Consider the following 10966-nt stretch of genomic DNA (forward strand, 5'->3'; position numbering starts at 1 on the left):
TATCGGCAGTAAAATGTGATATCGGAAAATATCGGTATCGGTTTAAAAAAAAAGAAAAAAACAATAACAATATTTGTTATATATATATCCAGTGAAATTATTAGTTACCTGAAATTATTCAGTTTTTTTGGGGGGGGGGGGGGGGGAAACCCTGCATATATCGGTATCGGTTGATATCGGTATCGGAAATTAAGAGTTGGACAATATCGGAATATCGGTATCGGTAAAAAAGCCAATATCGAGCATCCCTAGTTTGAATGAATGAGTTTATCCCAGGTCTGTGCTGACACTGTGCCACGTCCACTGGCTCCTCTACTACACAAGCTACTATATATATACGCCACCAAGGACACATTCTGGCCCGGAGCCTCAGTGCAGAAGCGTCACACTGAGCACATTTCTTTTTAGACGCTGCCTGTAAACAGCAACTGGAACGGTTGTAGCGTTCGCCGCTGCGCCTCATAGCCCCTTAAATCCTCGCTCCTAAATCCGTGCGGAACTCTTCCCTAAATGCAGCCGGGGGACACAGACACGCAGACGACAGGACGCGGCCGGACAGTAACTCACACCGCTTCCTCTTGACCCCCTGACCCCCGGGGACACGATTAACACCCATCAGGCTGCTCGTCTGTCATCCTTCTCTCTCTCTCTCTCTCTCTCTCTCTCTCTCTCTCTCTCTCTCTCTCTCTCTCTCTCTCTCTCTCTCTCTCTCTCTCTCTCTCTCTCTCTCTCTCTCTCTCTTTTTTTTTGATCCACTTTTTCTCCCATTTTTCTATATTTTCTCCCATCCCAATTTCGTATCATCCAATTTCAACCCTCCCCTGTCACGAACGCTGTTTCTTGCCTCCCACAAGCCGGCTGCAATGTGGACTAAGTCATATATGGCACAAGTCCCCTCCGGTACTTGAGGTAACAGCAGTCGCATCTTTTCGCCTGCGCAGCTCGATCTCTCAGTGTCGAGGAGTAACGCGTGGGAGGCTCACGCTGCCCCCGACACTTCCTGATTCTACTGCGCAGGCGCACCAACCGACCTGTAGGAGTCGCTTGTCCACAACGCCCGATCCCCACCCTTCAGTTTCCCACCCCTAATACGGCCAATGTGTATTACTGCGGACGACCAGCTAAACTGAAAACAATGTGGAGCGCTGGGCTCGAACACGCGAATCCTAGCGTCTCCACACTGGTGGCGAGTGCCTTGCCCACTACACCACCTAGCCTCTCTCTCTCTCTCTCTCTCTCTCTCTCTCTCTCTCTCTCTCTCTCTCTCTCTCTCTCTCTCTCTCTCTCTCTCTCTCTCTTCTCTCTCTCTCTCTCTCTCTCTCTCTCTCTCTCTCTCTCTCTCGCCTCTCTCGCTCGTGTTTTTCTGGAAAAGAAAAGTCTTTCTTGGCAGATGTTGTCGTTGCTTGTAGACGACTGTATGATAGATCCAAGACTTGTGATGTATATTTGGGAGACAAAGAAATTAGTCCTTCAAATGGGAAACAAATGTGATCTGCAGAGCAGCACCGTGACGCTTTCTTCAAAGGTAGAATCTGTAAGGCCATCAAACAAGTGACCTCTAGGCAAAAGTGCTCCTCTTGGTGTTGCACTTTGTTTACATTCTTTGTTTTGGTCTGATGTGTGGGTTGGAGAAGAGTTGGGATGGAGAAGTGATCGCCCAATCGTTGGCCAGACCTCAGGTTAGAGAGGTCTGGAGAAACTCACAGTGTAATAAGTATATCGCTATATAACATGATAATAACCCATTATAGTGTTTCACCAGACCTCTCCTGCCAGAACCTGAGGGCTGGTCGACAACAGCAACCCCTCCCTTATCCCCCACTGGAATCCAACCCGCATATCAGACCAAAAACAAAAAAATGTAAACAAAGGGCGTCCGTCTGCATGGCGCTAAAACGAATGCCACGCGTGCCTGAATACCTGCAGCCGAACGCGAGACGCCTCTCTTCTTCCTGGAGCTTGCGTCAACAGAAACACAGAGCCAAGAGGGACTGGACTGCCTCCGCTTGACACCTGCAACGGCCTGTAGCTGATGTCGGAATAATAATAATATTTAAGTGGGCTTTCCTCGCCACGTCACAGGGTGGTTTAGGTCACACCTTCATCGCAGACAGTCTCCCGAACACGACAACTTGTGAACTGCGCTGACCGTCTTCTCCACAGTTGGACAAGAAGAAGAAGATAGATGCCAATTCCCTCTCTGTGAGTTCAGTAGAAAGCTATCCGGCTGCAAGCTAGCCTAGCTTAGCACGAATGAATGGAAGCGGACACGGATCAACTAGCCTAGCTCGAAACTCCGGGAGAGGTGCTTTTGGCCAACAGCTAGGCTAGTGTCCGTATCCGCTTCCATTAATTTGTGCTAAGCTAGGCTAACTTGCAGCCGGGGCAACTTGATACTGAACGCACAGAGAGGAAATTGGCATCTATCTTCTTGTCCGACTCTGGAGAAGATGGCCAGCGCAGTTCACATAAAAGTTGGCGTGTTCCTTTAAGATGCATCAAGACTGACATCATAGGAGGCTCACGTCCAATAGATTTCCGCTGTCTTTTTTTTTTATTTATATACGATCGTTCATTATACAGCCATAGAGATAAGTTAACGCATTTGGCACAGCCAAGCAATTCATACCGTCCCCGGTAACGCCTTAATGGATAACTGGGACTCGACTCGGCTGCCTGCCACAACCTCCAACACACACACACACACACACACACACACACACACACACACACACACACACACACACACACACACACACACACACACACACACACACACACACACACACACACACACACACACACACACACACACACACACACACACACTCACTCACCCTCCGCACCAGCGCATAATGACAACAACAACAACTTACTTGGGTGAGCTGCAGGATCTCAAGAGGCACCTCGGGGTCCGTCTTCTTGGGGCTCCCCGCTGGGTCCGGAGCCGGGGCTCGCTTCTTAACCCTGCGGAGGTCGCTGCTTTGAACGCACCCCATACTTCCAACATACAGTCTCCTCTGTCTTCACCGTCTTCACTTCCCTCTTCTCCACCTGGCCGTCGTCCCTCTTCTTCTCCTCCGATCCGCCCGGCGGTCCGTCCTCTTCCCCCAAGGACCCGCTTCTCTCTTGCGACGTCTCCTCGCCACTCGCTGCCTGCTCCTGTTTTCCTGCTCCTCAGCTCCACATGGCAGCACGGACCTCCTTATGTTCCCGTGGGCAAGTTCAGAGTAACACCCGGACACCCTTCAGGCATGTTCTCTCACACACACGCGCACACCCCCCTCTCTCTCTCTCTCTCTCTCTCTCTCTCTCTCTCTCTCTCCCTGGCCAGCCTGTCCAAAGTGTCTCAGCACGCCCGGCTCGGAGACCCCGACACCCTCTCCTCTTACAAGCCCTCTCTCCTCTCCCGAGTGTGTCTCCCTCTTCCCTCGACCCCCTTATCCACTTACAGTCTTACACCCTTCCCTCTCCCTCGCTCCGTCTCCCTCTGAAAGTGTGCGAGCGCACGGTACGCCGCTCTCCTTCCCCTCCCTCCCTCGGTGCCACTTTCCAATCCCTCATTCAGCCTCTCTCGTCCGCTCTTCTCTTCTCTCCCTCTCTCTCTCTCTCTCCCTCTCTCTCACCACTCACAGATCCTCCACTCTTCCCTGTTTCTCATTCCATCAAGCTCCTCTCTCTCTCCACAGGGGAGAAGGGGGCAGCTGTTTGAGGCCTGCTGACGTCAGGCCCTTCCCCTGCTCCTTGGCTTCGAGTCAGCCTCTCTCCCTCCCTCTCTCTCTCTCTCCCTGTGTGTGTTGCTCTCACGAGTGGGTGGGTGGGTGTGGGTGGGGGGTGATTAGATAGTGGCTCTCTCCAACTAACACCCCCCCCCCCCCCCACCTGGCCACCACCACCCGTGCTCAGACTGCGTATCACAGCACTAGAGCAGAGAACATAACACTCACTCACATCAACATCTCCGTCTCAGTACTGCGAGTGTCTCGAGGGGAAGCGCCGCTTCGATGAAGACGCCCGACATTCTGTTTCCTCGTAGGATCTTCAGAGTGAACCAGGGGGGAAAGGAATATCCTGTGTATACGCTCACGTGGTGCTAGTTGTCATGCCTCGGAGGGCGCCATACACCGGAGGGGCGCGCGTCTCCATGTCTCATCCTTCATCTATCTATATCTTTACCCTCCTCTTCATCTTCTTGGGGTGTGTGTGTGTGTGTGTGTGTGTGTGTGTGTGTGTGTGTGTGTGTGTGGTATAGCTGCGATGAAAGCCATGTTTGAGAGAACATAAATGGGACAGTAACATCATCCTCTCCTCCATCTCTCCCTCACTTCCTCTGGAATGGAAACAATGATGGCCCTGTTTTTAAAACTTAGATGGGATTGCCCCCACACCCCAACTCCACACACACACACACACACGCACACGCACACGCACGCACACGACCGAGCTGAAAACTCCAGACAAAATACCCATTTAGGAAGAAGGTTTTAGGGTTATGAGGGAAAGGATCTTGAACAATAAGTCTCTTTCTAAGCTATACCCCCCCCCCCCCCCCACACACACACACACACACACACACACAGACGTTGGTGTTAAAAGTGGGACAAATTCGTGGTTCCCGGTTAAATTAGGCGATTGTCGAATTCCAGTTGGAGAAAATAATTTGTGAGCTTGAAAACACGTCAGGAATTCTTAGTGAAATTAACTCACAAATGCCCCCTTATCCGTTTTCAGATAAATGCGACCGGTTCATGAGATAAGCTCACAAATTGTGGAGTACTCTGGACAGTAAATATACTGGTTCATGAGATAAGCTCACAAATCGCGGAGTACTCTGGAAAGTAAATATACTGGTTCATTACATAAGCTCACAAATTGTGGAGTACTCTGGAAAGTAAACATTCGAATATCCCATAAACAACAAGAACATGAAGAATCCAGATTGGTTTTGGGGTATTCCGCTGAAAATGTACTTTAAACAGTAGAATTTGTGGGGCGCCAGGGTGGCGCACCACGTAACTGCACTGCAGACCTACACGGTCGACCCGGGTTCGTCTCCTGAACCCGACGTACATTTGCCGCATGTCTTTCCCCCCATATCTTCTCCCGACCTTCCTCTCTCTGCCGGTCATGTCTGACCAGAAAAAGCTGTGAAAATGCTACAAATAAATAAAAAAAAAGTAGAATTTGTAATGCCGTCAAATCGCTCCCTCGGCGAAAGACCTCGGCTTGGTATTGCACTTGTTTTGGTCTGACGTGTGGGTATTACTGTAACTTATTATACTGTGCATTTCTCCGGACTTCTCTGGACAGAGCCAGAGGTGTGGTCAGCGGTACAGTAGCAACCCCTTCGCCTGTCCCGACTCAACTCAAAACACATCAGACAAAACTAAAAACTGTAAACAAAGCTTTAATACCAAGTGGGGCTCTTTTGCATAGAGGTTGCTGTTTAACAACATTACAGATTCTACCTTTAATGTCTTTACTTTAATCTTCCCCGCCATACGAGTTGTGAGTTTTACGACATCAAGGACAATTTTATCCTGTGACATTTCCTGATATGGTTTGAAGATCATTTCATGGACAGCCTTGTCCGTATATCAAACATCTAGTTATTAGATTATGAAACACCTCTGTGAGCGGCAAAGGCACCAACTCACCAGTCACCACAAAGAGGGCGACAGTGGCTCAGGAGGTAGATCGGTTATCTGGTAATTGGAAGGTTCCCTGTTCGATTCCCGCTCCCCCCGGCAGTGTGTCGAAGTGTCCTTGAGCAAGACACTTAACCCCTAACTGCTCCCGATGAGCAGGTCGGCACCTTGCACGGTCGCCTCCGCCGTCGGTGTGTGAGTGAATGGGTGAATGTGAGGAACAAATTGAACAAAGCACTTAGCCTAAAAGCGCTATATAAATGCAGTCTATTTACCATTTATCAAAGCCATTTATTGGTAATAAATGTCTCGTGACTCATGGTTAGACACTCTGCCCCCTGAGACCAGTTCAATCGAGCCTCTATGTGACAATGTTTTGCACCTAAACAGAAAATGACCTATCACAACCAAGCATCAGGAACCAGCAGGGGGGAGGAATCAATCATGGAAACGTTTTAGGCGAACGGCCAGCGCTCTGAATAACAGCCGTATCATAGAAACGTTTGAGGCAAACGGCCAGCGCTCTGAATAACAGCCGTATCCAAGTCACTTTGGGCGGATTTCCCCTCCAAGGAACATGACGCAACTCAGTTCTGAGAAAGCCCCTCCGACAGCAGAGAGCGAGGCTGTGGTTAGTAAATAAAGCTGGAGCAGGAGACGGCCTGGTGTTCGTCCCACAGAGAGAAGACCTCCTGTGAGACGCAGCTGGTAGAGACACCCTGGGGGGGGGGGGGGGGGGGGGCAGGAGGGTGGAGCGGCACGGACACACTGGGGGGCAGGAGGGTGGAGCGGCACGGACACACTGGGGGGCAGAAGGGTGGAGCGGCACGGACAGCCTGGGGGGCAGGAGGGTGGAGCGGCACGGACAGCCTGGGGGGCAGGAGGGTGGAGCAGCACGGACACACTGGGGGGCAGGAGGGTGGAGCAGCACGGACACACTGGGGGCAGGAGGGGGGAGCAGCACGGACAGCCTGGGGGGCAGGAGGGTGGAGCGGCATGGACACACTGGGGGGCAGGAGGGTGGAGCAGCACGGACAGCCTGGGGGGCAGGAGGGTGGAGCAGCACGGACACACTGGGGGGCAGGAGGGTGGAGCAGCACGGACACACTGGGGGGCAGGAGGGTGGAGCAGCACGGACACACTGGGGGGCAGGAGCAGCACTGACACACTGGGGGGCAGGAGGGGGGAGCGGCACGGACACACTGGGGGGCAGGAGCAGCACTGACACACTGGGGGGCAGGAGGGGGGAGCGGCACGGACACACTGGGGGGCAGGAGGGTGGAGCGGCACGGACACACTGGGGGGCAGGAGCAGCACTGACACACTGGGGGGCAGGAGGGGGGAGCGGCACGGACACACTGGGGGGCAGGAGGGTGGAGCGGCACGGACACACTGGGGGGCAGGAGCACGGACACACTGGGGGGCAGGAGGGGGGAGCGGCACGGACACACTGGGGGGCAGGAGGGGGGAGCGGCACGGACACACTGGGGGGCAGCGGCACGGACACACTGGGGGGCAGGAGGGTGGAGCAGCACGGACACACTGAGGGGCAGGAGCAGCACTGACACACTGGGGGGCAGCAGCACGGACACACTGGGGGGCAGGAGGGGGGAGCGGCACGGACACACTGGGGGGCAGGAGCGTGGAGCGGCACGGACACACTGAGGGGCAGGAGGGTGGAGCGGCACGGACACACCGGGGGGCAGGAGGGTGGAGCGGCAGACACACTGGTACAGCCACCCACTCACTATGGCTCCAGAGATGGTGCTGGATCAAATAAAAGTTACCATGGTGTTAAGTGTTTATTAAAAACATAAACAAAACTCTTTCATATAAATACATACCCACCCTTCAAGAGGCACTTGAAAGAAAAACAATGCAGATTTATTTTGCACATAATCGCAAACACATCTAAAAGCTCTCAACAGCGTTGCACACATTCAATTAGTTATTGAGAGTCGATGAGTTTGAATGTGGCCACCAGTGATGTCATCGGGGACATTGAATCCTTGTGTTAATCACAGCTCCATGAAATGATGGGATGAAGAAATAGCAATACCTTGCCTTATAGGGACTGCTACCTTTATTGAGCTGTAATTTAATGTCCCAGACGACATCACTGGCCATGTTCTTTTTTTGATCAAGGTTTTTTTATTTCAAGTTTTCATTTGACAAACATAGGTACATCTTTATTTTTTTTTACAGAAAGAAAGAAAGAAAGAAAGAAAGAAAGAAAGAAAGAAAGAAAGAAAGAAAGAAAGAAAGAAAGAAAGAAAGAAAGAAAGAAAGAAAGAAAGAAAGAAAGAAAGAAAGAAAGAAAGAAAGAAAGAAAGAAAGAAAGAAAGAAAGAAAGAAAGAAAGAAAGAAAGAAAGAAAGAAAGAAAGAAAGAAAGAAAGAAAGAAAGAAAATAAAATAAAATAAATTCATTCAAAGCCCTCCCTCCTCACCCCCCCCCCCCCCACCCCAATACCAGACATATACATTTTAAATAGCCAGACATTAGGAGATAGAAGATACATATTGCAAATAAAAAAACAATGAAGTGATAAAAAAAAGCTGGTTACATTGTCACACTGTCAGCTTCCATGTCTTCAAAAAAGGTTAAGAAAGTTTGCCATATAGTATTTGTTCGTACATCCTCCGACAGTAAATCTGATCTTTTCCAGTTTAATATGATACATGACTTCCCTCATGATCCAGTGACCGTATGTAGGTGGATTTGGGTCCTTCCATTTAAACAATATCAGTCTGGCCATATTCAAACTCATTTACTCTCAATAACTGTCAGACTAAATTAATGTGTAGTTTTTGGATGTGTGTGAGATTATGTGCAAAATAAATCAGCAGTTTTTTTTGGTGAAGTGCCCCTTTAACATTTTGGAACCCTACCCCTATTTACTCATTAAACTAATGACGTTGTTGATCGGCAGAGATCCTTCTCTGCACGATCCACGCTGCTGCTCACACTGGAGACCTGCAGCTCCTCCACAGCGCACCCCACGTAGGACTCGTGCAGCCTGGAGTGTGGCCCCATCCACTTTGCATTAGTTGAGTGGCTCATTGGCGAGTAGGGGTCAACGATGTTGAACTTACCCTTTAATGATACGTATATATTTACCCACGACCGCATACCCTGCCTTTAAAGACTCCCAAAAGTGTTTTCCACATTAATAAACACATCAATCGTGCTCTCTCTCTCTCTCTCTACACATAAACAGTGGGCCTGGTACTTGGGCGCAGCTGAAGGCACTTCGTTAAATATAACATCGACACGCAATAATATCAAATGAAGAGGGCGGGAACGAGCATCAAAGACATCAAAGGTCTGTCCATCACTGTCGCACACGAGCGAGACGGCCATGCAACAGACCCGGGTGTCCCCTCACCTCCAAGGATAAACACGTCTGGCTGTAACGGCGGTGACCGTCTCACGTTAACACGCGCTGATCACAGTCGAGGGAGCCATGACTGACGTGTGGGGCTTATTAAACCCACCAGTATGGGTACACTGATATAAATAAAATGTTTTACATTTATGGGTACACACGCGCACACGCTCCCCCCTCGCAGACACTTGCACGTCCGGGGGGGGAGCAACCTGTTGCTGATCAGCATTCCCAGGGTGGAAACACAAACAGAGCCTGGAGTCTGGGGCCCTTCTGTCCCACAGAGTGAGCGTGAGACACAGCAGGAACCTCCCCAGCTGCCCCCCAGGAGCCCAGCACACAGCAGGGGGTGGAGACTAGAGTGATCTCAAGGGAAAAAGAAACAATCGTCAAACCTTTCTGTCTGGGGGGGGGGACCACACCGGAGGAATTAATGTTGTTTAGCAACTGCAGTCGGTGTCGTCTGGAGGTGATGATGTCATTCCCTGTTCTACAGATGAGGTCATTAATTAGGACGTTGCTTCATGCAGGGGATTGTTGAGCAAGTTCCGCACCGTTGGCCCCCCGAGTAAGATGGACAATACAGCTACATGTAAATGTTAGGTTAAACATTATTGTAACGTCCCTGGGATTGAGGCGATTGGTCAGCCGAGCTGTCACTCTGCTGCGCTCTAGCAACCTGGGGCTGGCAGGTGACGCTATTGGTCACGCGCGCCCGGGGTTGGTAGAGGGGAGGCGGCAAGGGTTGAGGTTGGTACACCCGAGTGCGCTCTCTTGGTGTACGGGAATGCAAGCAGAGGTGATGCACCCCGTCTTTGTACCGGGGACCCATTATACCCGAGAGTAGAATAAACAGATAAGTCAGAAACAGCAACCGAGTTGGTGAGTCGTTAATAGCGAAGACGCTACAATATATTTGTTGAGGGGCAAATTAACTCAACATATTGACGTCATGGGAGTTTTCAGACATGCCTTGTGAACCCTCACTGACGGCTGCTAGCATTGCTAAGAAATTACAATACCCTCTTCTTCCAGCATCACTTTAAGTAAAACAAGCTTATGTGCTTTTCTTAACACATTGGTTGCCAACGAGAGATCTCGTTGTTGGCCGCCATGCGTTGGTTGCCAATAACGAGATTTCTCGTTATTTAATCATTATTTCTTTTATTAGCGATATCCATTAATTTTCCCTCCGTCCAGCCTGACATTATCATTGGGAATGGCTCTGAGCTCGAAAAGGGCAAATACCGCCCCCTATCGTCTCCCGGATGGTAATGCACATCATTGGATTGGATTGGATTGAGTGAAAAAGTGCATCAGAGAACAACTCCGCCCCAGGGTTTCCCCACCTCTGGCAAGCAGTGTCATGTTACCAGATACACTGGCGAGGCTGAAGCAGCTTGGATCATGCGTTTCGGACTATAACGTTGGATCAATAAACGCGATCAATATTTGGAATGGCTATCAGGAATTGGATTCATCTTTTTGCAGAATATCTGATCTGAGGTAAGGAATCTACATTACCAGTTTTTGGTTAATCAGAGTTGTTTTTCACCGAAACTATACTCTTATTCAAAACGGTATAAAACGGAAATGTACTGATGAAAAAACAATCCGTTTCGTACATGTTGACAGCAAGCAAGTCATTGATAAGCGACGGGTGTATTAGACACATAGCCATAATTTAAGATATAGTTTATGCGTTCGCAAATGTGCTCGTCCTCCCATTCATTAATGTGGTGGCATCGAAGCGATAAATCGGCTGGCAACCAATGTGTTAAGAACTGAAATAATTGCCAGCTGTTGGTGACAAATCGGTGAAGTGAAGCCGTACTTTATTGTCCATGTGGGGAAATTATTCCTCTGCAGGTGACCCGTCCTAACAGTCAGACATATAACTGTCCTAACAGTCATGTGACCCGTCCTAACAG

At 50.1% G+C, this 10966-nt stretch overlaps 1 protein-coding gene across 1 annotated transcript in view; it reads right to left on the reverse strand.

Annotated features, from left to right (window-relative positions):
• Positions 1-3044, reverse strand: part of LOC311229739 (tensin-2-like) — a 130657-nt gene extending 127613 nt beyond the window's left edge. Inside the window, 1 exon segment of the mRNA XM_084315816.1 lies at positions 2877-3044. Within this exon segment, the coding sequence (XP_084171942.1) occupies positions 2877-2999 (123 nt within the window). The 5' untranslated portion in view covers positions 3000-3044.
• Positions 3045-10966: the final 7922 nt, after the last annotated feature.

Source organism: Notolepis coatsorum, assembly GCF_963971535.1.
Source record: "Notolepis coatsorum genome assembly, chromosome: 6".
NCBI classification, from domain to species: domain Eukaryota; kingdom Metazoa; phylum Chordata; class Actinopteri; order Aulopiformes; family Paralepididae; genus Notolepis; species Notolepis coatsorum.